Genomic DNA, 27,729 nt, shown 5'->3' on the forward strand with positions numbered 1-27,729 from the left:
TTTTAACTACATGTAACATTTTTGTTACATGTTAAAACTCTATTTTAATGTGGTGTAAGGACCATGATTAACCACTTAACGACCGCCAATACGCCTTCTATCGACGGTCACTAAGGGGCCTTATTCCTTAGCGGCACTGAGGAACAAGTGTATAGCGCCGCCCCACAAGTGTCAGCTGAACATGACAGCTGACACTCTGCGGTATTGACCCTGTTTGGGGGCCGATTAACCCCTTAAATACTGCTGTCAACTGTGTATTTAATAGGTTACTAGGGGGTTAGAAGACCCCCTTTTTAACCATCGGACCTCTGCTGTGAGAATCTTGGGTGCTGATGGTTACCAACCATGGTACCCTGAGGTCATGTGATGACCCCAGGGTATGGTGGGCTGTGAGATCCAGGTATAAGCTAGGATTCACAGGCTGTCAATGAGACACTGATAATCTCATGCACTGTATGAGACTAGAGATCAATTTAAAAATTGTACATGTCTCACAGTGGGACTAGGTGAAAACGTAAAAAATAAATAAAACAAAATATGTAAAAAACAAAAAACGCATGCAAATCACTAAAAGCCATTTTGCCACACAAAACACAGCATTTGTGATAAAACAATACATTAAAAAAAAAGTACACATAATTGGTATTGCTGCATCCAGAATAACCCAATCTGTAAAACTGGAACATTATTTATTCCGTGTGGTGAATGCTGTAAAAAGAATAATAACAAATACTGTATGTCAAAAATTTTGCTTTTTCATCATACTGACCCACAAAAAAGTGAATGAAAAGCGATCAAAAAGACGTACGTAAAAAACAATTGGATAAATGCAAACGCCAAACAGTCCCGCAAAAAGCAAATCATAATATTGCTCATTCAACAAAAATATTAAAAAAAAGTTGCAGCTCTCAGAATATAACAATGGGAAAACAAATTCATTTTTTAAAATATTGGTTTTAGTGTGTAAAAATAGCAAAGCATAAAAAACTACTTCTCTACTCCCATCTCATCTCTTCTTCCCACAACTGCATCCAAGTCTTCTCCCGTGCTTCCCCTATACTCTGAAACTCTCTACCCCAACACATCAGACTCTTGCCTACCACAGAAACCTTCAAAAGAACCTGAAGACTCACCTCTTCGACAAGCATACAGCCTGCAGTGATCCTCAACCTACCTAACCACCACACAACCAGCTCTCCTAGTGTATCCTCACCCTTCCCCTGCAGACTGTGAGCCCTCGCGGGCAGGATCCTCCCTCCTTATGTACCTGTGTGCCTTGTTTTTGCTCATGTTTAATGTATTTGTCTATATTTGCCCCCTTTTCACATGTCAAGGGCCATGGAATAAATGGCGCTATAAAAATGCATAATAATAATAATAATAATAAATCTGCTATTGGTCTAATCGTACCGACCCGACGAACAAATCGGTCTCACTTTTGTTGTATGGTGAATGGCGCAAAAAAATAAAAACAATAACTAAATTGCTGGCTTTGTTCATTCTTTGTTTGAAAAATCTGAAAAAAAGAAATAAAAAAAATTATGCACCCCAAAATGGTACCAAAAAAATCTGCAACGCGTACCGCAAAAAAATAAGCCCTCATATAGCTATGTTCGCCCAAAAATCAAAAAGTTACAGCTCTCAGAAAATGCCGAAGAAAAAAACTACTTTTTGTTAAAAAAGCATTTTTATTGTGTGATAGCAGCAAAACCTTAAAAAAAAAAAAAAAATCTGGTATCGCTGTAATCGCACCAACCTGAAGAATAATCACTTATACTGCACAGTGAATAGTGCAAAAATAAAAGTAAGAGCTTGCTATACATAAAAAAAAGAGCATAAACCGCACCTCCAAAAATCATACATTGATCTAATGCCTCTAGGTAAAAATGTATATAACTGAACATGAGGTTCTTAGTTTAACCTTCTGATCAGTCTGTATGAAGCCCACTGCCACTTCACGGCGAACCTCTTAGTGGATACCTATAGCCCTAACGGAGCGGAGCCCTGCGCCAACCACCGCCTCTGCAACAATGCAGCGGCAGGGTGGACGGCCGGGGCCTCACAGCGCCCATGCTGCAAAACTGAGTTCCCATGACTCCAGGCCGTGTAACCCCACCAGCACAAAACCACAGCAACAATGGCCGCCACACACCACTAACACCAAATCAAAGGAGCATTGAAACTCCCCTTCCCCAAGCTCTCCAGTGAAAGCAAAAATAGGCTAGACCCTTTTCTTTGCAGTTTCTTGCTAGTTTAAAATCACCTGTGCCAAATGGGTGGAGTGCTGATCCAAGAAAGGGGAAAGAACATGCTATTCACCAAAAAAAGGCATGAACCGCACCTCCAAAAATCATACATTGATCTAATGCCACTAGGCACAAATATATATAACTGAACATGAGGTGCTTAGTTTAACCTTCTGATCAGCCTGTATGAAGCCCACTGCCACTTCACGGCGAACCTCTTAGTGGGTCCCTATAGCCCTAACAGAGCAGAGCCATGCCCCGACCACCGCCGCAGCAACAATGCACCAGCAGGATTGAAGGCCTGGTGCCTCACAGCGCCCATGCTGCAAGACTGAGTTCCCATGACTCCAGACTGCTCCGCCCCACCAGCAAAAAACCACAGCAACAATGGACACCACACAGCACCCACACTCTCCAGTGAGAGCAAAAATAGGCTTTTTTGGTGTATAGCATGTTCTTTCCCTTTTCTTGGACCAAAACTCCTCCCATTTGCACAGGTGATTTTAATTAGCACAAGACTGCAAAGAAAAGGGTCTAGCCTATTTTTGTATTATGTATCCCAAAATGTCACATTACTAGTAGAACAAAGACAATGGAAAAGCAATAAGGCTCCTGCCTGTCAAATAAAAAAAAAGTGGATTCTGCGCTCCCAAATCCAAATGCCCCAACTCCTTCAGATCTCCACTGTGCCTAAACGGCCACATTATTTGGCATTATTGTAGTGGGGAGACAGCAATTAACAACTTACATGTGTGTCTCCAGAAGCACAAGATGGACACAATGTATAGAGGCTCTACACTGTATGGGGGCACAATGTATGGGCACTAAACTGACATATTTACAATTCTCCATTAAAAAAGTATGGCGTGGATGTTAGAAAATAGTCACTGCAGCCGTAGATGAATTCATTGAGAGGTGCATTTTCTACAATGGGGTCACTTTTGGGGTTTTTCTACTATTCTGGCACCTTATGGGCTCTGCAAATGTCACCAGAGAACTATTATAGCAAAATCAGACATGACGGAGGACTGGGTTTCCTTCTTTCCAAAAACTGCTCCTTCAACCCACCCTTATCACGCCTTCTTTTGAGATTCACTCTGTCCATATCTATTCTCCCTCTAATCTCCAAATGGCTGTCATATACCGACCACCAGGCTGAGCCAATGCCTTCATTGACCAATTCTCCACCTGGCTTCTTCACGTTCTCTCTTCTGACTTCCCCACCATCATCATTGGCAACTTCAATATCCCTACTGACACCTGCCAGCCAGCAGCCTCCAAACTCCTGTCCCTTACCTCATTCTTTGGACTTACTCAGTGGTCCTCCACAGCCATCCACAGAGACGGACATACACTAGACCTCATCTTCACCTGCCTATGTTCCATATCTAATCTCACAACCTCTCCCTTCCCCCTATCTGGCCACCATCTACTCACCTTCTCATCCTTGTCCTCCTCACCCGCCCCCCATGTCCAGCCACTTGCACATCCTCGCCGAAACCTTGCACACCTAGACATTCACAAACTCTCAGACTCTCTTCTACCTCTGTCCTTCATATCTTCACTCCACGACACGGACAGCGCCACCGCTTTCTATAATTGTAAAAGAAGAGGGGATTATAGGGAGAGAAATGGGAAGCGCAGACTTCTGAGTGTAGTAGTTAGCTTCCAAAGGTGTGTACTCAGTGTGAATCCACTCACCTTTTTGGTGTCTTGATATACTGTGTATACTGTAGATCCAATCCATGGATCACTCCATTCCTCTTTCCACTCAGTTTGCTGCAAAGATCTGGGAACTGATGAGCGCACTGAACAGTGCTTTCATAGGCGATCACTCTTTGTGAATGTTTTTCCCAGCAATATGCGCTGGGAAATGTCAACATTATACCTGAGGAAGACTCCAAGAAGTCGAAACCGGTTGTATTTTAGTTTGAAATAAAAATCATCCTTGAATCAGAATATCAAGTTCCATCATCATCCTTCAGGAGCGCATATTGCTGGGAAAAACATTCACAAAGAGTTACCGCTTTCTATAATGCTACCCTCACATCAGCCATAGACTCAGTCGCCCCTGTCATGCAGGGCAAAGTGCGCCAAATTAATAGGCAACCCTGGCATAACAGTCTCACCAAAAAACTTCGACAAGCATTCAGTGTCATGGAGCGGCGTTGGAAGAAAACACGCCTGCCAGATGACTTCACTGCTTTTAAACAAGCTACACGTGCTTTCAAATTAGCCCTCACCTCTGCTAAACAGACCTATTTCACAAACCTTGTATCTTCATTATCCTACAGAAAGAAAAAGAAAGCCACTATACTATGCACACCACGGACATATAAATAATAATGAAGTGCTTCATTATTGTTTATATGTCCGTGGTGTGCATAGTATAGTGGCTTTCTTTTTCTTTTTGTTTCTTGCTACTTGATTATTGCCACTTTTTGCACCCCGGTTGATATTTACTTATTTATTTATTTATTATAGTAGTGCGCTCTGTTTTTTGTTTCTCTTACTCTTCATTATCCTACAACGCAAAACAACTGTTCAGCACATTCAACTCTCTCCTCCGCCCACCACTGTCACCTCCAACTCTCCTCATCACTGCCGAGGACTTTGCCACCTACTTCAAAAATAAGATTGAAACAAGGCAAACCTTTACTGTTCCACCACCCCAACCAAGAATACCAGACTTCTGCCCTTCCCTAATAACCTCCCTCTCAAACATCACTGAAGGAGAGCTTACTCATCTCCTTTCTAAATCACACCTCACCACCTGTGCACTCAACCCCATCCCTTCCCACCTGCTCTCCAACCTCACTAACACGCTCATTCCAGCCCTAACCCATCTCTTCAACCTATCACTATCTTCTGGTACCTTCCCCTCTGCCTTCAAACATGCCACCATCACACCCATCTTCAAAAAACCTAACCTTGACCCAAATGCTATGCCCAGGTATCGCCCCATATCACTGCTCCCATTTGCTTCCAAACTCCTTGAGCAGCATGTCCATGCTCAACTTTCCTCCCACCTCTCATCTAACTCTCTCCTTGACAACCTCCAATCTGACTTCCGCCCCACCACTCCACTGAAACTGCCCTGACCAAAATTACTAATGACTTACTCGCAGCCAAAGCTACCAGACAGTTCTCCAACCTCCTCGACCTGTCCCCTGCCTTCTTCCCTTGGCAACAAAGACCTTGCCCTGTCCTGGAATTTCTCATTCCTTTCCGGCCGCACATTTAGCATTTCCAACTCCCACACTATCTCCTCATCCCGCCCTCTCACTGTTGGAGTCCCTCAAGGCTCTGTCCTGGGGCCCCTACTTTTTTCCATCCTTACCCTTGGCCTAGGACAAATCATAAAGTCACATGGCTTCCAGTACCACTTGTATGCAGACAACACTCAGATCTACCTCTCTGGCCCAGATGTCACCTATCTGCTGTCCAGAATCCCAGAGTGTCTATCAGCCATATCCTCCTTCTTCACCTCTCACTTCCTAAAACTCAATGTAGACAAAACTGAACTCATCATCTTTCCTCCATCTCACGTACCTCCCCTACCCAACCTATCTATTATGGTACATGGCATCACGCTCTCTCCCTCACCTGAAATCCGCTGCCTTGGAGTAAGGCTCGATTCTGCTCTGTCCTTCAAACCGCACATCCAAACTCTTGCCACCTCCTGTCACCTCCAACTCAAAAATATTTCCAGAATCCGTCCCTTCCTCAGCCCTCAATCTACTAAAACTCTTGTGCATGCCCTCATTATCTCCCGCCTCAATTACTGCAACAGCCTCCTCTGTGGCCTCCCCACTACCTCTCTTGCATTACTCCAGTCTGTCCTCAACTCTGCTGCCCAACTAATCCACCTCTCTCCTCGCTACTCCCCTGTTCCTCCCCTCTGCAAATCCCTCCACTGGTTCTCATTTCCCCAACAGATCCAGTTCAAACTACTAACACTAACCTACAAAGCCATCCACAACCTGTGGCCTCCCCACTACCTCTCTTGCACCACTCCAGTCTGTCCTCAACTCTGCTGCCCGACTAATCCACCTCTCTCCTCGCTACTCCCCTGTTTCTCCCCTTTGCAAATCCCTCCACTGGTTCTCATTTCCCCAACAGATCCAGTTCAAACTACAAACACTAACCTACAAAGCCATCCACAACCAGTCCCCTCAATATATCTCTGAACTAATCTCCCAATATCTACCCTCATGTAATCTTCGATCCTCACAAGACCTCCTACTTTCCACCACACAACCACCTACAAGATTTCTCCCGAATATCCCCCATCCTCTGGAATTCAACGCCTCAACACGTCCAATTATCCACCACCCTCGGATCCTTCAGACGGAACCTGAAAACCCATCTCTTCAGGAAAGCTTACAGTCTGCAATAACCATTCTGCTGCATCACCACCACCCGAGCTGCCTCTTCACCACCACCGGAGCTGCTGCACCCCCGACCTTCTGTCTCTTCCCCATTATCCCATAGAATATAAGTCCGCAAGGACAGGGTCCTCTCTGTACCAGTATGTCATGGTTACTGTAAATGATATCTATAACTTTGTATGTAACCCCTTCTCATGTACAGCACCATGGAATCAATGGTGCTATATAAATAAATAATAATAAAGAATAAATAAATCTGTGCTCCAAAACCAAATAGCGCTCCTTCCTTCTCAACCATGACGTGTGGCCTAACAGTAATTTCTGATGACATATGGGGCAGCACCGGGTTCAAGAGAAACTGCACAATACATTACGGGGTCCAGTTTCACCTATTAACCCTTGTGTACCTGACAAATTTGTGCAAATTAAAAAATTAATTAATAAAATGTCATGTTTCCACATCTCAATGTTATAAAATTCTGTGAGGCACCTATGGGTTCAAAATACTCACTACACCCCTAGATAAATTTCTTAGGCAGTGACATTTACAATATGAGGTCACTTGAGAGGGTCTGCTGATCTGGCACCTCAGGGGCTCAGCTAATGGAGTCCAAAATCTATTCAAATGAAATCTGCGTTTTAAAAGCCAAGTAGCGCTCCTTCCCATTCGATCCCTGCCGTGTGCTCAAACAATAGTGTACAACTACATATGGGGTACTGCCACATTCGGGAGAAATTGCATAACAAATTATTTGGTCCAATTTCTCCCATTACCCCTCGTGTAAATTATAAATATGGTGTTGAAACAGTATTTTAGTGGAAAAAAATTACATTTTTTGTTTTCACATTTAAATGTTATAAAGTCTTGTGAATCGCCTGTAGGTTTAAAATGCTCAGTACACCCCTAGATGAATTCCTTGAGAGGTCTAATATCCTAAATGGGTTCATTTGTGGGTTTCTGCAGTATTCACATGTCAGGTAGTTTTTGAATACATATGGGCTATCATCGCAGTCTGGAGAAATTGAAAAAAAATGAAAATTTTCAATATGACGACCTAATGTTATACAATTCTGAATAGTACCTGTGGGTTCAAAATGCACACTATACCCCTGGATAAAATCATTGAAAGGTGCAATTTTCAAAATGCAGTAACTTGTGTGTGTGTGGGGGGGTTCCGCTGTTTAGGAACATCAGGAGCTCTCCAAACCCGACAAGATGCCCTCAGACAATTACATCAAAGTTTGTGTTCCAAAATGTCACTTCTTCTTTTCCTCCACATGGGGTATCAGCGTATTCAGGAGAAATTGCACAACAAATTTGGGGTCCATTTTCTCCTATTACTCTTGTGAAAGTAAAAACTTTTGGTCTAAAATTACATCTTTGGGGGAAGAATGTGATTTTTTTTATTTTCACAGCTCCACATAATAAACTTCTTTGAAGCACCTGGGGGTTTGGGGTGGTCATCACACATCAAGGTACATTCGTAGAGAGGTGTAGTTTCCAAAATGAGGTCCCTTGTGGGGGGGTTTCACTGTTTAGGCACATCGGGGGCTCTCCAAACACAGCATGGCATCCACTCTGAATTCCAGCCATTTTTGCGTTAAAAAAGTCAAAAATTGCTCCTTCCCTTCCAAGCCCTGCCATGCACCCAAACAGTAGTTTTCCTTCACATATGCGGTTCCTGCCTATTGAGGAGATATTGCACAACAAAATTTGGGCTCCTTTGTTTCCTGTTACTCTTGAGAAATTAAAAATATGGGGCTAAAAGTAAAACTTTTGCGAAAAAAGGAAAATGTTCATGTTTTCCTTCCACATTGCTTTAGCTTTTGTTAAGCACCTGAAGGATTAATAAACTTCTTGTATGTGATTTTGAGAACTTTGAGGGGTGTAGTTTCAGAATGGTGTCACTTTTGGGTATTTTCTGTCATTTAGACCCCAAAGTCACTTCAAATGTTTTTGTAAATTTTATTAGAAAAATGAGAAATTGTTGATCAACTTTTAACCCTTCTAACTTCCTAACAAATAAAAAGATGTTTAAAAAATTATGCAGATGTAAAGTAAGCATATGGGAAATATTATTTATTACCTATTTTCTGAATTTTTTCATAACTCAGATATGTAATTACCCTGAAGATGAATTCAGATTACTGTAAAACTATGAAGTATGGATCACCAATAGGTCTCCTGTCCTGAACTCAACAGGCTCCTATATGCCTTGGAGGCTGTTGAATTCAAGCCAGGAGATCCGCAGACAGTCCAGACATCATGGTCTATGCTAACACGGTATCTCACAGATGATTAAATTTGGCCTAATGGTATATAATTACCCACAACACATTTTTTGTCCAAAATTTGAACTAAAAATCAAAACTATGAGTTTATGCAAGTTACTTCAACAAATCTGCAGCTTTTGATTAGACCTTAAGCTCTCCTTTATCTGCAGCTTGGCTACATATTCAGATGTAAATTAGTCATTATATTTATATATCTCTGGTGTTAATATATCGCCAATTTAAAAACACATTGTTATGCTAAGTATTACAGAATCCTACCTCCTCTGGTTTTGTTAGATACTTGAATGACACATTTCCAGGCTCTCTCTTCCAATTTTCAGACTTCTCCCAAAACTTGGTAAACAAATAATGTTCAGATGCCTTCTGAAGCTTGTACGGATCTAAACTGAGGAAATCGTCCTGTGGAACGGCATCAATATATCTACAGTATATACAGCATAAAGAATTCAGTTATTTTCGATTCTTTAACTGAACTTGCATTAATTACACAGATATTTCCATCTCAGACATTTATAGCATATCCAGAGACATGTCATAAATATGTGATAGATATCGGTTCGATATATGGGACCCATACCTATCTCAATTCGCAGTGAATAGAGAGGTGGCCCCATTTGCTTGGCTTCTATGGACTCTTAATTTGTCATCTATGTGATATCCTATATATAAACCATAAATATCTCAAATGGGAATACTTCCTAGAAATTTATAACTGCAACATGTTTAAGCAGGTAAGTAATAGCATTTTTTTAAACACTCAGAACCTTTTTAGGGGACCTATAAACTTTTGGTCCTGTGTGGCTGTTACTAAAAAATCCTTAATCTCCTCTTGAAAGAAACAAACTCATTCCAAAGGCCTCATACACATAACAGAGCCTCCGTCGTGTTTCATGGACCTTATAGGTGTGTTCACCTCTAAACATCTTAATGGAAAAGCCCAAAGTTCTCCTCCGGCCATTTATATTAATGGCCACAGACTCTGAAAGTCAGAACAAGTATCTCTGAAAATATTGGTGTGACCTCTTAGTTTTTTATTAATCAAAGTAATCACTACAAGGCCAAGTTATGTTACTATGGAAGTAAGGTACTGTACATGAACATAAAGGGGACAGGGAAGTTAACTCTTTGTGTATACAGTTGGGTAGCCAAGCAACTAATGAAAGGTACCTGTAGCATCCAAAATGGGTTACTATGACTACTACAGGGGCATAAACTACTGCAGTAACAAATTATCCAAGGGAAAAGAAGCATTCAAGAGCACATGCTAAAATACATAAGGCCCAAGCTGTACTTTGTTGTATATGGAGTGTAGAAACTCCATGAAGTAATACCCATTAATAAAAAATATTTCAAAAACTGGACCTAAAAGGCATTCAAAAATTGCAAAATGTACTTACAAATAGAAAGACAATTTAGATTTAACACCAGAGATCATCTAATCAATTCAATACAAATAGAATTTGAGTTGCATTTTATGAAATTCGCTAGACTAAGAAAATTCAAACAACTCGCTTGTGTGAAACAGTAAAAAGAAAGTCAATTTGTGTGAAACTGTAAAAGAATGCTTGCTGGGTTGTTTTTACATATTGCAAGAGATGGCATCAGTCACAGAAGGCTGACATGACCTCATGCACGACTGCGCAAGGTTCCCCGTAATGCGTTGCAGTTATCATTTCACATGGTATAGTGTTGGCAATCAGGAAGGACTATCATAGCCTGTATAAAAGCCTAGATAGGGAATGCAGAAGCCAATTTATAGTGACTTTATTGTTGAGCTGAGGACTCTGACAGACTCTCACTATCCTAAAGACAGGAAGACAAAGTGACAAATACTCTGGTCAGTAATATGTTAAACAACTGCAGCAATCAAGAAGATGAGAGCAGTAGTCTGCGAATAATAAAGATATTCAATTGATAAGGGGAGACAGAGAGAAGTGGTGCCAGTAGCAATGTCAGTATGATTAATCATGATATAGTGTAGCTGGTGTCTTTCCTGCTGCATTTAAGTTACAATTACACACTGTTTTAGAATTCCTAATGTACTAGAAGGAAGCAGCAAAAAAGCACAATAGTTTTTTCAGAAAATAAATCTTAAATCCATGTCAGACAGTGTGCTTGCTTGTCATATGTGACTATGTTGGGTATTTGCATTTCTTGTGCAATAATTTGTGTGAAAGGGGAAGGATAATTGCTTTTTAAAAATACAAATAATGATTCTCTAAAATTCAGACATATAAAGGAGTTGCCCGGTCCAAACCAATAAGTCTGTAGTCACTCTGCATGACTGCAGACTTATGAATACCCCAGAGCACGCACTGTGCACTGCAGGGATTCACCGGTTTATGATCTGGGACAGGAAGGGTATGTATGCGTTATACATACTCCGGGTCACTTGTATTGAACAAAACCACACCCTCTAGTTGACCACACCCACCAGACAACCATATCACTAGACGGGGTGTGGCCTCACTCCATACAAGTGGAGACACACCCTGGCCGGGAGTATGTATAATGCATACATACCCTCCAGTCCCAGGACAGAAACGGGCAAATCCCCGCAGCCTACAGGTCGTGCGCTGGGGGGATTCTTAAGTCTGGAGTCACCCTTTAACTGTGACTGCCTGCCTCTCAAAGCGTGCAAGTTGCAAACAAATTTTTATTTTGCAAATCTATGTTACTAGTCATTTATATAATTGCCACTCCAATACAGTGCTTTGTTGCAGTTGCTGTCTTTTTGGTCATGTATCTACCTAACATTTTTTTATTGAGCAATTTTTTGAGATAGGGGTTGAATTTTGTTAAAAGCGTTAAAAAAATGTTTATATTGAACTGTGCATGTCGGTTTTAGCACACCTGTAGACCAATTTGACAACTATATATATGTCATATGACATTTTGCTCTTAGTCTGGGACGGGGCCAATATCCTTGGCCCCTTCCTAGCCTATTAATATCAGCCTGCAGCTGTCTGCCTAGCCTTTGCTGGTTATTAATTATAGGGGGACACTACGTAATTTTTTGGGGTCCTCCATTTTAATAACCAGTAAAGTCTAAGTTTACAGCTGTGAGCTGATATTAATAGCCTGGGAAGCTCCATGTGTATTACCCACTTCCCAGGCTATAAACATCTGCCTCCAGTTGTCCGCTTTCCCTCTGCTAGTCAATAAACTTTCAGGGGATAATATATCTCAATTACATTATTATATTTATCTACCTATCTATCTAATCCATATATACAGAGAGATAGAGTAAAGAATTACTCTATGTAAAAGTTCATGCTAGAATCGCATTGCATACGGATTGCATTCACATATCATTCAGATGCTAGGTGATAAAAATCGCATTGTACTCGCATGACACGTCTGACTTTTCAGGAACAACATCTGTCTGATTTTTAAAATGTTGATGGGTATGAGCCCTAATACTAATAAACGCAGGTCAGAATTGGCCTCAATTGCCCCAGCAAATATATTAGTGCAGGGTGTTATGGAATGTATGCCACATCACTCATCTCATCTCAGTCACCGAAGGATGATATTACCTCTAACGGTGACACCTTCAGTTTGAGTCATTGATTTGCACAAAATAGTCAGCCTGATCACAATGACTGAGGGGATAGTTTTTCGACTGCTTTTGTTTTATTTAAAAACCTGGGAAAAATATATTAATGCACTATGTTATTAAGTGGGCTGTTGCATAACTACTGGGTTAACATCTGTATTTTTGGTGAAGTCACTTCAACATTACTAAGATGCTGTTTGTGGTAAGGAGGTTGAAAGGAATTGGATACAGTTTTCGGAGACCACAGAGTGTTATACACATATTTTTAGGGCAATTGTAATCACAGCGAATAAATTATTTAAATTTCAAAAGATTTGATTGGGGAAAAATTAAACAATTATTAACTTACAAGCAAACTTATAAAATGTGTAGTTTGGAAGTTGCCATTTTTAATGACAGCATGTTTTCCTTTTAGATTGTGCACTTACCTAATACAGTTTTCCATTTCAAATCTCACTGTATCCTCAAATTCAATTAGCTCCTCTTGTAGATCCCTATAATTTATATAAAATAAATGAACTGCAAAATTTACAGAACCTCTCTTTTAGACAAATAGATAAATTTCATGTTTAGACAAATATACAAAGTTCTAAAACTCTTAACCCCTTTATGACCTATGAAGTATAGGTACCTCATAGGTGGCCTCCTTTAATGCGGGCTCCGGCATTGAGCTTGCACCTTTTCTGGTATATAACAGCTGATCTGATCAGCTGTCTTGCGCCCCTAACAGCCACGGGTGGATCGCTGTTAACATGTTAAATGTCACTGTCAATCTCTCACATCAGCATCTAAGTCGCACAAGCCAGATGCACACCATTAGCTCAGCCCATTGGTGCCCCTGTCACATGACTGTTGGGTGCTGATGGGTTAGTATGACAGGAGACCCCGGTGGTTGTCATTGCCGAACTGCTATGAATACCTCCCCGTGTCCGGCGCTCATAGCTGCAGCCCTGCTTTGTGTAGCACAAGCGATCAGATGATCGCACCTTCAAGTCTTCTAAGAAGTCTACTGAAGCATGTTAAAAGTAAAAAAAAAAGTTTTTAAGCATATAAAAAAGTTAAAAAAAAATAAAAGTTCAAATCACCCCCTTTTGCCTTATTCAAAGTAAAACACTTAAAAAAATAAAAAATACACATATTTGGTATAACCGCGTTCAGAAACGCTCGATCTATCAAAATATTAAAATAATTAATCTGATCAGTAATCAACGTAAAACAAATTAAAACGAGAATTATGTTTTTCTTGCAATAAAATGCAAAAACAGGTGATCAAAACATCGTATCTATCCCAAAATAGTATCAATAAAAACGTCAGCACAGCGGGCAAAAAATAAGCCCTGATCTGGTCCCACATCACGAAAAATGGAGACGCTTGGGTCTCGGAATATGGCACCATTTTTTTTTTCTGGACAAAATTTGGAGTTTGGACTTTTTTTACCACTTAAATAAAAAAGAACCTATACATGTTTGGTATATACGAACTTGTAATTACCTGGAGAATCATAACGGCAAGTCAGTTTAAGCATTTAGTGAACATGGTTTGAAAAAAACAATTGTGGAATAGCACTTTTTTGCAATTTCACCGCACTTGGGATTTTTTCACATTTTACAGTACACTATATGGTAAAATCAATGCTGTCTTCAATAGTACAACTCATCCTGCAAAAAAACAAACCCTCACATGGCCATATTGATGGAAAAATTTTAAAAAGTTATGCCTCGGGTAAAAAGGGGAGCAAAAAATGAAAAAGCAAAAACGGAAAACCCCAAGGTGGTAAACGGGGTAGTACCTAGCTATGCTCCTTACTTAATCCTTATTTGAGAAGGAGAGGATAAGGATCCCAATCCATGATCCAATTTAGTTCACAGAAATCTAGGCAGGGGCATAACCCCCTGTCTTTCTTCTTATGAAAGAAAAACCCTGCTGCCACGGGAGATGAAGAAGGTCTGATATGACCCTTAGCCAGACTTTCTGAGATATAGCCCTTCATGGTCTGCCTCTCCAGACCTGAAATATTATACAACCTGTTCTTAGTCAATTTGGCCCCAGATAATAAATTAATGGCACAATCATAAGGACGATGATAAGGAAATTCCTAACCTGTTCTGAGAATGCATCCTCAAAATCAGACAGGTATTCCAGCAGGAACCGGTATCAACCCTGCCTAAGCAGTTGCCCAAGCAGTATCTTTGTCAGTACTTGCTCCACCTTACTACCTCCCAAGGCTGCCAGTCCACCACGGGATTTCACATTGTCAGCCAAGGTAGTCCAAGAAACACAAGAGAGAGCAAGCCCTCTGGCACATAACAATCAATTGATTCCAAGTGCATGACCCCCACCTGCAGACATGTTGTTATGATCCGGTCCAGGTTTTAGTCCTGTCTGAGCTTTTCCCGGGCTGATCATGTCAAGGCTTAACTTTGCTCTGCCTCATTCTGGGTTCAGATTTGCTATTTAGCTCCATTGCATCCTGCAGCCAGTGTCAGTTATAGCTTCTGCCTACGGTGTGAGTAGCTGACTCTGGTTATATCCTGACCTGTCCTGCTGTAATCCCTGACTGTTCCCGTGTCTGTTTATTTCCCTTCCCCCATTCTGACTCAGTGTTTTCCCTTTGTGTTGGACTCTCTGGTACTTGACTCAGCTTTTGTCTCTGACTTGACTCTGCCTTTTGCTCCTGGTACTTCTGCTTCCATCTGGTATTGACCCTCTGGTGCATCTCTGACTCTGAGTTGATTTTCCCCTTTGTACTTCGTTACTCTCCTGATTTTTACGCAGCTTGTTATGACTACCCTGTTGCCACCTGGTGGTGGCCTCACTGCAGTGCTGCAGGTCTACTCTGGCAAGTATTGCAGTCTTCCCGCCACTCTACTGCCATCTAGTGGAGCGTCATCTACCTGCATAGCAGCGGTGTGACATTATAACTGACCACTGACAGTTTTTTTCTTTGTTCTGCTCCTTATGGATCCGCTGCACACTCTTGCGGGTCAGATGTCAAATCTAACCCAAATGATGCAGGATTTGTCAGTGTAACATAGGGCTCTTGCTCCCTCTCACAACCAACTCCAGCGGGAGCTTACTGAAACTGTAAAATCTTTTCAGGGTTCCATGACAAAATTAGCTGTTAAGCAATCTAACCCCATTGATGTTTCCTTACACTACGGTCAGGCTCTCTGATACTTTCTCCAGAGAGAAGGAGAGGTTTCTTACATTCAGAGAGGTTTGTAAGCTATTTTTCCCCCTTAGACCTAGATCCTCAGGAGAGGAGAGTCATCGGGTGGGGATAATTATTTTATTGCTCAGGGAGAATCCTCTAACCTGGGCTTTTTCTTCACCTGCTACTGCCCCTGAACGAATGTCTGTGGATAAGGTCTTTGAGGCTTTAGGACTGATTTATGATGAACCAGACCGGGTAGAAGTGGACATGATCAAGGGTCCCTCCCAGAGGAAACTCACTGCTGAATGGTATTTGTTGTGATTTTGCTTTTTGCTCCCTCTAGTGGTCATTAGTGATTTGACTCTGGAGCGTCTGTCTTTTCCTATATCCTCACCTGGGCCGTTAGTTCAGGGGCGTTGCTATATAAGCTCCCTGGACCTTCAGTTCAATGCCTGGCATCGTTGAAATCAGAGCTAATCTGTTGTGCTCTTGTCCTCTGATCCTGGTTCCTGTTTTTCAAGCTAAGTCTGCTTCCTTGCTTTTTGCTTTTGTTTTGTTTGGTATTTTTGTCCAGCTTGTTCCTATCTGTATCCTGACCTTTGCTGGAAGCTCTAGGGGGCTGGTGTTCTCCCCCCGGACCGTTAGACGGTTCGGGGGTTCTTGAATCTCCAGCGTGGATTTTTATAGGGTTTTGTTGACCAGATAAGTTATCTTGCTATATTCTGCTATTAGTAAGCTGGCCTCTCTTTGCTGAACCTGGTTCATTTCTGTGTTTGTCATTTCCTCTTACCTCACCGTTATTATTTGTGGGGGGCTTGTATCTTGCTTTGGGGTCCCTTTCTCTGGAGGCAAGAGAGGTCTTTGTTTTCTTCTCCTAGGGGTAGTTAGATTCTCCGGCTGGCGCGAGTCATCTAGCGATCACCGTAGGCATGATCCCCGGCTACTTCTAGTGTTGGCGTTAGGAGTAGCTATTTGGTCAACCCAGTTACCACAGCCCTATGAGCTGGATTTTTGTATCTTGCAGACTTACACGTTCCTCTGAGACCCTGTCCACTGGGGTCATAACAGTATGCCAGGCCAGTATTAAATGTTTAATGCATTGCAGAAGTGGGATTATAAGAAAGAAAATGTTGAGTTTTTTTTTTCCCTCTCTCATTTTTTTTTTTTTCTTTTCCCCTTTACCTCAGAGTGGCTTAAGCTTGCTGCAGACATGAATGTCCAGACCTTGATTACAAGTGTGGACCAGCTTGCCGCTCGTGTGCAGGGTATACAAGATTATGTTACCAGAAATCCTAGGTCTGAACCCAAGATTCCGATTCCTGAACTGTTTTCAGGAGACCGATTTAAGTTTAGGAATTTCAGGAATAATTGTAAATTATTTTTGTCCCTGAAACCTTGTTCGTCTGGAGACTCTGCTCAACAAGTAAAAATTGTTATTTCATTCTTACGGGGTGACCCTCAGGATTGGGCTTTTTCGTTGGCGCCAGGAGATCCGGCATTGGCTGATATTGATGCGTTTTTTCTGGCGCTCGGTTTACTTTATGAGGAACCCAATCTTGAGATTCAGGCAGAGAAAGCCTTGCTGGCTATGTCTCAGGGCCAGGACGAGGCTGAGGTGTATTGCCAAAAATTTCGGAAATGGTCCGTGCTGACACATTGGAACGAGTGTGCACTGGCCGCTAATTTTAGAAATGGCCTTTCTGAGGCCATTAAGAATGTTATGGTGGGTTTTCCCATTCCCACAGGTCTGAATGATACCATGTCCCTGGCTATTCAAATTGACCGGCGGTTGCGGGAGCGCAAAACCGCAAATTCCCTCATGTTGTTGTCTGAACAGACACCTGATGTGATGCAATGTGATAGAAAAACCGCAAATTCCCTCATGGTGTTGTCTGAACGGACACCTGATTTGATGCAATGTGATAGAATCCTGACTAGAAATGAGAGGAAAATTCATAGACGCCGGAATGGCTTGTGCTACTACTGTGGTGATTCTACACATGTTATCTCAGCATGCTCTAAACGTATATCTAAGGTTGTTAGTCCTGTCACCGTTGGTAATTTGCATCCTAAGTTTATTCTGTCTGTAACTTTGATTTGCTCACTGTCATCTTATCCTGTCATGGCGTTTGTAGATTCAGGTGCTGCCCTGAGTCTTATGGATCTCTCATTTGCTAAGCGCTGTGGTTTTATTCTTGAACCATTAGAAAATCCTATCCCTCTTAGGGGTATTGATGCTACGCCATTGGCAGAAAATAAGCCGCAGTATTGGACACAGGTTACCATGTGCATGACTCCTGAACACCGCGAGGTGATACGTTTTCTCGTTCTACATAAAATGCATGATTTGGTTGTTTTGGGGCTGCCATGGTTACAGACCCATAATCCAGTCCTTGACTGGAAGGCTATGTCAGTGTCTAGTTGGGGCTGTCGTGGTATTCATGAGGATTCCCTGCCTGTGTCTATTGCTTCTTCTACGCCTTCGGAAGTTCCGGAGTACTTGTCTGATTATCAGGATGTCTTTAGCGAGTCCAGGTCCAGTGCATTGCCTCCTCATAGGGAATGTGACTGTGCAATAGATTTGATTCCAGGCAGTAAATTTCCTAAGGGAAGACTGTTTAATCTGTCGATACCTGAACATACCGCTATGCGTTCATATATCAAGGAGTCTCTGGAGAAAGGACACATCCGTCCGTCTTCTTCCCCTCTTGGTGCGGGATTCTTTTTTGTGGCTAAAAAGGACGGATCTTTGAGGCCTTGTATTGACTATCGGCTTTTAAATAAGATCACTGTCAAATTTCAGTATCCTTTGCCGCTGTTGTCTGACTTGTTTGCCCGGATTAAAGGTGCCAAGTGGTTTACCAAGATAGACCTTCGTGGTGCGTACAACCTTGTGCGCATTAAGCAAGGGGATGAATGGAAAACCGCATTCAATACGCCCGAAGGTCATTTTGAGTACTTGGTGATGCCTTTTGGGCTCTCTAATGCCCCTTCAGTTTTTCAGTCCTTTATGCATGACATTTTCCGGAACTATCTGGATAAATTTCTGATCGTTTATCTGGATGATATTCTGTTTTTTTCTGATAATTGGGACTCGCATGTGGAGCAGGTCAGGATGGTCTTTCAAATTTTGCGTGAAAATTCTTTGTTTGTCAAGGGCTCAAAGTGTCTTTTTGGTGTACAGAAGGTTCCCTTTTTGGGGTTCATTTTTTCCCCTTCTGCTGTGGAGATGGACCCAGTCAAGGTCCGAGCTATTCTTGATTGGACTCAGCCCTCATCAGTTAAGAGTCTTCAGAAGTTCTTGGGTTTCGCTAACTTCTACCGTCGTTTTATCGCTAACTTTTCTAGCATTGTGAAACCTTTGACGGATATGACCAAGAAGGGCTCCGATGTGGTTAATTGGGCTCCTGCTGCCGTGGAGGCTTTCCAGGAGTTGAAACGTCGGTTTACTTCGGCGCCAGCCTGATGTCTCGCTTCCCTTTCAAGTTGAGGTGGATGCTTCAGAGATTGGAGCAGGGGCCGTTTTGTCGCAGAGAGGCCCTGGTTGCTCTTGCCCTTGCCTGTCCCTAAGAGACCTTGGACACATATCTCCATGGATTTCATTTCTGATCTTCCGGTGTCTCAGGGCATGTCTGTTATCTGGGTGATATGTGATCGCTTCTCCAAGATGGTCCATTTGGTTCCTTTGCCTAAACTGCCTTCCTCTTCCGATCTGGTTCCTGTGTTTTTCCAGAACGTGGTTCGTTTGCACGGCATCCCTGAGAATATTGTGTCAGACAGAGGATCCCAGTTCGTTTCCAGATTCTGGCGATCCTTTTGTAGTAGGATGGGCATTGACTTGTCGTTTTCGTCTGCTTTCCATCCTCAGACTAATGGACAGACGGAGCGAACTAATCAGACTTTGGAGGCTTATTTGAGGTGTTTTGTCTCTGCTGATCAGGACGATTGGGTGACCTTCTTGCCGTTAGCTGAGTTTGCCCTTAATAATCGGGCTAGTTCCGCCACCTTGGTTTCGCCGTTTTTCTGCAACTCTGGTTTCCACCCTCGTTTTTCTTCGGGTCATGTGGAACCTTCTGACTGCCCTGGGGTGGATTCTGTGGTGGATAGGTTGCAGCGGATCTGGAATCTTGTGGTGGACAACTTGAAGTTGTCACAGGAGAGGGCTCAGCGCTTTGCCAACCGCCGCCGCGGTGTGGGTCCCCGACTACGTGTTGGGGATTTGGTGTGGCTTTCTTCCCGCTTTGTTCCTATGAAGGTTTCCTCTCCCAAATTTAAACCTCGTTTTATTGATCCTTACAAGATATTGGAAATTCTTAATCCTGTATCCTTTCGCCTGGATCTTCCTGTGTCGTTTGCTATCCACAACGTGTTTCATAGGTCCTTGTTGCGGCGGTACGTTGTGCCTGTGGTTCCTTCTGCTGAGCCTCCTGCTCCGGTGTTGGTTGAGGGCGAGTTGGAGTACGTGGTGGAGAAGATCTTGGATTCTCGTCTCTCCAGGCGGAGGCTTCAGTACCTGGTCAAGTGGAAGGGCTATGGTCAGGAAGATAATTCCTGGGTGGTCGCCTCTGATGTTCATGCGGCCGATTTAGTTCGTGCCTTTCACGCCGCTCATCCTGATCGCCCTGGTGGTCGTGGTGAGGGTTCGGTGACCCCTCACTAAGGGGGGGGTACTGTTGTGATTTTGCTTTTTGCTCCCTCTAGTGGTCATTAGTGATTTGACTCTGGAGCGTCTGTCTTTTCCTATATCCTCACCTGGGCCGTTAGTTCAGGGGCGTTGCTATATAAGCTCCCTGGACCTTCAGTTCAATGCCTGGCATCGTTGAAATCAGAGCTAATCTGTTGTGCTCTTGTCCTCTGATCCTGGTTCCTGTTTTTCAAGCTAAGTCTGCTTCCTTGCTTTTTGCTTTTGTTTTGTTTGGTATTTTTGTCCAGCTTGTTCCTATCTGTATCCTGACCTTTGCTGGAAGCTCTAGGGGGCTGGTGTTCTCCCCCCGGACCGTTAGACGGTTCGGGGGTTCTTGAATCTCCAGCGTGGATTTTTATAGGGTTTTTGTTGACCAGATAAGTTATCTTGCTATATTCTGCTATTAGTAAGCTGGCCTCTCTTTGCTGAACCTGGTTCATTTCTGTGTTTGTCATTTCCTCTTACCTCACCGTTATTATTTGTGGGGGGCTTGTATCTTGCTTTGGGGTCCCTTTCTCTGGAGGCAAGAGAGGTCTTTGTTTTCTTCTCCTAGGGGTAGTTAGATTCTCCGGCTGGCGCGAGTCATCTAGCGATCACCGTAGGCATGATCCCCGGCTACTTCTAGTGTTGGCGTTAGGAGTAGCTATTTGGTCAACCCAGTTACCACAGCCCTATGAGCTGGATTTTTGTATCTTGCAGACTTACACGTTCCTCTGAGACCCTGTCCACTGGGGTCATAACAGGTATTGTTCTGAGTTTAGACGGTGGTCCACTGAGATGTCTTCGGATGACTCTGCTTTGAGATGCCAGTTCAGGAGAGGACTTTCAGATCATCTCAAGGATGCTCTGGCCATCCATCTGCCACCCAGTTCCCTGGAGGAGACCATGATGACCTAGGCCATTCACATGGGCTGGAGATTATGGGAAAGAGGAATTATCCAGAGAGAGATTCCTGTATTGCTTGCTAAGTCTGAGGTGATGCCATATACGGAGACCATGGAGGTTGGTGCCACCAACTTCAAGGAGAAGGAGAGGAAGCGACGACGTGATGGGAAATAATGTTTTTATTGTGTAGATACAGGACATTGGAAGAAGGACTGCCCCACTTGTCTATCGATTAACAAGCTTCCGAGTCTGGCTGATTGTCGAGGAGGTGACCCAGACTCTCAGGTACCATTTTCATTATTTCAAAAAGTTTTGTTAGAGGTGGAACTGTGTTATAGAGGTAGCTGCTTATCTACTTCAGCTTTTGTGGACTGTGGATCTTCCATGAACTTCATTGACTCTAGCCTGGTGTCCAAGTTAAAGGTAGGGACAGTTAGGCTAGAGACTCCCATCCATATCATTGCCATTGACAAGACAGCGTTGGCTCAAACTGTTATTAAGTTTGTTTCTGAGGAGTTCCTCCTCAAGGAGGGTTCCTTGCACCAGGAACAAATTTCATGTTATGTTATGAATAATCTTCCTGCGGGACTGATGTTGGGGTTCCCCTGGTTACAGAGGCATAATCCTGTTATAGACTGAGGATCTCGTGATATTGTTAAATGGGGTCCTAATTGTTCCAATGGTTGTCTTTCTGCTGTTTTTGTGTTTGCCATTAATTTGGAGGGTATTCCGGAGTACCTGAAGGATTTTGGGGACGTTTTCTCTGAAAAAGAGGCTGAAGTCTCGCCACCACATTGTCCTTATGATTGTACTATTAATCTTATTCCAGGTTCTAAATTGCCCAAGGCCATTTGTAAAATCTTCCTGGCCCGAAATGTATCGCTATGAAAAACTATGTCTCTGATAGTCTACGCAAAGGTCACATCTGTTTCTCTGTCTCCTGTGGCCGCTGGATTCTTTTTTGTTAAGAAAAAAGATGGTGGTTACGCCCATGCCTCGTTTTTCGGAAACTCAATAAAATTATGGTGAGAAATACCTACCCTATCCCACTCATTCCAGATCTTTATAACCAATTGTCTGGGGCTAAGTGGTTTTCCAAACTTGATCTCAGGAGAGCATATAACCTTATCCGCATTTAGGAAGGGGATGAGTGGAAAATGGTATTTCTCACTTCCGAGCGTCTGTTTGAAACTTTCGTCATGCCCTTCGGTCTCATGAACGCGCCTGTAGTGTTTCAGAACTTCATGAATGATGTTTTTTCCGATTTTATCGGGTGCTTTATGGCTGTATACCTGTACAATATCCTTGTTTTTGCTCCTGACAAGGAATCCCACATTGGCCATTTACGTGCTGTTCTTCATAGATTACAGGGAAATTCTCTATTCGCTAAACCAGAGAAATGTTCATTTTGTGTCCAGGAGCATTCCTTTCTGGGGTTCATCCTTTCTGCCAATGGGTTTCAGATGGATCCCGGAAAGGTACAGGCCTTTATTGATTGGGTGCAACCCAAAGACCTCAAGGGTCTGCAACGTATTCTGGGTTTCGCCAATTATTATCAAAAATTCATCAAGGGGTTTTCGCAGGTGGTCAAGCCACTCACCGATCTCACTCGCAAGGGGGCTGATCTCAAGGTCTGGTCACCCCTGGCGGTTGAAGCATTTACTACATTAAAGAAGTGTTTTATGTCTGCTCCTGTATTGGTTCAACCCCATCTGTCAGAACAATTCATTGAAGAGGTGGATGCTTCGGAGGTGGGAGTGGGGGCAGTGTTGTCTCAGGGACCCGGTACTTTGACCAATTTAAGACCATGTGCGTTTTTCTCCTGGAAATTTTCTTCTGTGGAGAGGAATTATGATGTTGGTAACCGGGAGTTATTGGCCATAAAATTGGCTTTTGAAGAATGGAGGCACTTTTTGGAGGGGGAAGTTCATCAGATCATGGTGATTATGGACCACAAGAACCTGTCCTACATTGAGTCTGCCAAGTGGTTAACTCCTAGGCAGGCGAGTGGTCAATTTTTTTTTATCGTTTTCATTTTTCTATCACCTTTCGGCCTGGTTCCAAGAATGTCAAGGCGAATGCCTTATCTCACAGTTTTGATCCGATATCACCCCCCAAACCACCTTCCTCCCTTCTTCAGGGTGGTTGTTGATGGAGTATCCTCTGCATTGGAGCTTGAAATTCGGTATGCTCAGTCTCTTGCTCCTCCGTCTTTACCTGACAATAAGCTCTTTGTCCCAGTTCAGTACCGGTTGAGGGTTCTCCCCGGGAGTTCCACAATTCTGCTCTCAGTGGACACCCGGGGATCTCGGCCACCCAGAAAACCATTGCTAGACTGTTTTGGTGGTCCTCCATGGCCTCTGATGTCGCTGTGTTTGTGTCTGCTTGTGATACCTGTGCCCGTGCTTAGAGCTCCCATAACCGGCCAGCCAGGGAATTGGTGCCATTGCCAATTCCGGATAGACCTTGGACTCATTTGTCCATGGATTTTATCACTGATCTCCCTCCTTCCAATGGCAAAACTGTGATCTGGGTAGTGGTTGACAGATTCAGTAAACAGGCACATTTTGTACCTTTAGCAGGATTGCTTAATGCAGAAACACTATTTAAGTTGTTTTTTGAGCACGTTGTACGGTTGCATGGCATGCCTTTGAGTGTAGTTTCTGATAGAGGGTACAATTCGTGTCCAAATTTTGGAGAGCATTTTGTAAAAGATTGGGTATTTGCTTGACCTTCTCCTCGGCCTACCATCCCGAGACCAACGGTCAGACAGAGAGGACCAATCAGTCACTTGAACAGATTTTGCAGTGTCTTGCTACGTCTCAGCAGGAGGATTGGTCTTCTTCTTGCCCGTGGCAAAGTTTGCTTTTAATAATCAGATTAATCAGTCCACTGACACCTCTCCGTTCTTCTGTAACTACGGTTTTCATCCCCATTTTGGTGAATTTTCCAGGCTGGATTCGTGGTGTCTAGGGGCTGATTTGGCAGTTCAATGGCTGGAGGAGTTGTGGAGGGAGGTTCAGAAGAACATTGGGGTGTCTAAGGGCAAACACAAATATTTTGCTGATAAGCGATGATCTGTGGGACCTAAGTTGCTGGTGGGAGACAAGGTGTGGTTGTCTACCAAGATCATATGTCTGAAAGTTATCGCTATGAAGCTAGGTCCCAAGTTTATTGGTCCTTACGAGGTCATTGAGGTTGTCAACCCAGTTCCCTTTCGTTTACACTTACCACTGTCACTTTGGGTCCCTAATGTGTTCCATAAGTCCCTTCGTAAGTCATGTGTACCTTCCTCTGCTTGGTCGCCATCCCCTCCACTCCCTGTCTTGGTGAATGGTCAGACTGAGTATAAAGTTGAAAGGATTGTCGATTCCCAGAGTGCTCGCAATTTGCTTCAGTACTTGGTCCATTGGAGGGGTTACGGTCCTGAGGAGCGATCTTGGATTCTGGTGCATTCCGTCCATGCTGATAGTCTAGTTCGGGCATTTCATGCATGTTATCCTGGTAAACCTGGGGGTCCGATGGCCCCCCTTGAGAGGAGGGTACGGTCATGATCCAGTCCGGGTTTTAGTCCTGGCTGCCCTTTTCCCGTGCTGATCATGTCAAGGGTTAACTTTGATCTGCCTCATTCTGGGTCCAGGTTTGCTATTTAGCTCCGTTGCATGCCGCAGCCGGTGTCAGTTATAGCTTCTGCCTACGGCGTGAGTAGCTGACTCTTGTTATTTCCTGATCTGTCCGGCTGCGATCCCAGACTGTTCCCGTGTCTGTTTATTCCCCTTCTCCCACTCCGACTCAGTGGTTTCCCTTTGTGTTTGGACTCTCTGGTACTTGACTCAGCTTTTGTCTCTGACCTGACTGTCTTTTGCTCCTGGTACTTCTGCTTCTGTCTGGTATTGATCCTCTGGCGCATCTCTGATTCCGAGTTGATATTCCCCTTTGTACTTTGTTACTCTCCTGCTTTTTATGCGGCTTGTTTTGACTACCCTGTTGCCACCTGGTGGTCGCCTCGCTGCAGTCCTGCAGGTCTGCTCTGGCAAGTATTGCAGTCTTTCCTCCTCTCTACTGCCATCTAGTGGAGCGTGCATCCGGGAGCTGCGGTTCCTAAGCCTGGAGTCAATGGTTACTGTAAAGCCACGGAACACAAGTCTGCCACCTCCAGGCAGAATAGTTGTAGCTGCCTTGCCAGAGAAGCCACTGGATCCATAATAGATCCAAAAATGTTGGGCCAGTAATAATCACATAGAGACAGGGGACTGTGGGCACTTTCTCTCTCTGGACTGATCATTCATTCTCAAATTCTCAATTCGCAGGTAAAATCTGTATTCAATGAAGACAGAATGTTACATTACTGAGATACCTGTAGGTGATGGCAGTTATTATTAATCTTATCCGTAGTAACTGCCAACTCCTATCATAGTAATGTCAAATCTGTCTTCACTGAATATAGATTTTACCTGTAAATTGAGAATTTTGAAAATCACTGATCAGTCCTGAGAGAGAAAGAAGCAGATTTCTCTCACAAGACATATTACAAAGTGGCTTATTTTGAAGTATACTATTGATTTATTAAATAAAAATTAAAACAATGACTATTCTTTCATTTTATTTTCATTACAGAGACTGATGGCATATTGCTACCAGCTGTTGACCCTGCAGGAATCTGTAGCATGCCCCCATTTACATAGATGGAACAGACCTTTAAACATCAAGATGGGTTGGGATCCAACCTATAGCGATATGCCAAATTGTCAAATATTAAAAATGTTGCATCCTCACCTTATCTTGCTATGGAAGTGATGGATAGTACTTTCTACTGTTTCTTGTTTGCTCCTAATTCTCTTCAGTTGGGATTTCTTAACTGTATCCTTCAGTTTTTCTCTTGTGTAATCTCCTACATATAGACTATTCAGTGATTGGCTAAGTATTGATTGGTATGCTGGTAAAGTTTCAGTATCAGAAGGGTCTCTCAGAACACAATCATCCAAGATCCGTATAGATGTTTGTCGCTTAAATGATGTTTTGTATCTATTACTTTCAGCCAAAGGATTGCCCTGTGAGAAAACAAAGATAAATTTGTAATAAAATGCATATTATGCTTCATTGGTGGAAATAAACTAACACCAATGCAATTAACATAATTTACATCACAAAAATGGCGTAAATGACGACAGAAATAGTCCCTGACTAGATTAAGTAAGTTGAAGGGTTTGCTTAAAGATTTGTTAAATACAGTTAGAGGGACACGCCTCTTAATGTATATGGTGCATCTTACTCCATGGAACTTTTCATCAAGAGTGGTGTACAAAACAACAAACTTGATGAATTGAGAACATAGCAAATAATTAATTCAGGTTCATGGTCAATTTCATTACACTGCACCAGAACTTTGAAGCTACTTTATAATATAAAATAAGTCCTTAAAATAGGTTTTCATGACTACATTACATGATGCCAATATGGATGACAAATCATGATGTCAGAATGGAAACATTAAAACACAAGTTAAAGAAATTATATAATTTGTTATCTTGATGTAGGACGGTGTTTTCTCTAAAAGAAAAACCCCATTAATACAGCATTTTACATTTTTCTAATAACTTATTACCTTTGGCTAAAGCTCAGATGATGAAGACTTTAAAGGGAGTCTGTAGGCACAGAATGACTTTTCAAACCAAGTACAGGTGCTCGGTGCACCCTTGGCGTAGACAAAAATTTAAGTGCACTTTCCTACCTACTTGTTTTCCATCTAGCTCTGCCATTCTCTGGTTCTATAAAGCCAGAGCTGTCAATTAAGGAAGAGAGTGGTGTGGAAATAGAGGGAAAACAAGTGTTTGGTCAAGCCAAGGGTGCAGCGGGCACATGTACTTTGAATAGTCAATCTTTGCTGAAAGGCTGAAAACATAAAACAATAGCATATTGTGACAATTTATCGCAGTGTTGAACATTTGTCTATACAATAAAATATTGAAAAACACTTACTTTCAATTTCAATTCACTGAGACGCTTGAGTCCACCCAATATTTGCACGTTTTCTAATAAGGAACTGATATTGTTATAAGAGGCATCAAGAACAATAAGTGTTAGTGAAGAAGTAAGAGGAAGAAGGCTGGTGATCTCATTGTGGTGGACAGATAGTTCATAAAGTTTAGGAAGATTCTGAATTCCATCAAGAGAATATAACTTAAAAAAAAACAAAAAAAAACAACAGTATATGTTAATATAGTTTAATATACAGGAAAGTGTCAGTTTCCATCTCACGTGTAAAGTGCTGCAGATTATATTTGCACTATAGAAATTGCAATTAGTGTTATTAAAGTAAATCATGTACAAGACAAACATGCAATGGATCATGAATTCCTGGCATTGAATTCTGCATGTGAAATACAAAACAATGTGGTTCTTCATTGTAGACTAGTAGACTGGAAATACATGTACAGCAATTATTCTACATATGCAGGAATTTTTTAAAATTGTATTATTATCTTGGTTTAAAAATATGTAATATGTAATTTCA

General features: G+C 42.5%; 1 protein-coding gene across 1 annotated transcript in view; it reads right to left on the reverse strand.

Annotated features, from left to right (window-relative positions):
• Positions 1-27,729, reverse strand: part of LOC143773624 (uncharacterized) — a 259,564-nt gene that overhangs the window by 63,391 nt on the left and 168,444 nt on the right. The window contains exons 6-9 of the mRNA XM_077261024.1: positions 27,195-27,395; positions 25,992-26,266; positions 12,920-12,985; positions 9,191-9,353 (exon numbers count right to left, since the gene is read on the reverse strand). Of these exons, the coding sequence (XP_077117139.1) occupies positions 9,191-9,353; positions 12,920-12,985; positions 25,992-26,266; positions 27,195-27,395 (705 nt within the window). The remainder of the gene's footprint in view (positions 1-9,190; positions 9,354-12,919; positions 12,986-25,991; positions 26,267-27,194; positions 27,396-27,729) is intronic.

The sequence above is a fragment of the Ranitomeya variabilis genome, chromosome 5 (genome assembly GCF_051348905.1).
Source record: "Ranitomeya variabilis isolate aRanVar5 chromosome 5, aRanVar5.hap1, whole genome shotgun sequence".
Taxonomy (NCBI): domain Eukaryota; kingdom Metazoa; phylum Chordata; class Amphibia; order Anura; family Dendrobatidae; genus Ranitomeya; species Ranitomeya variabilis.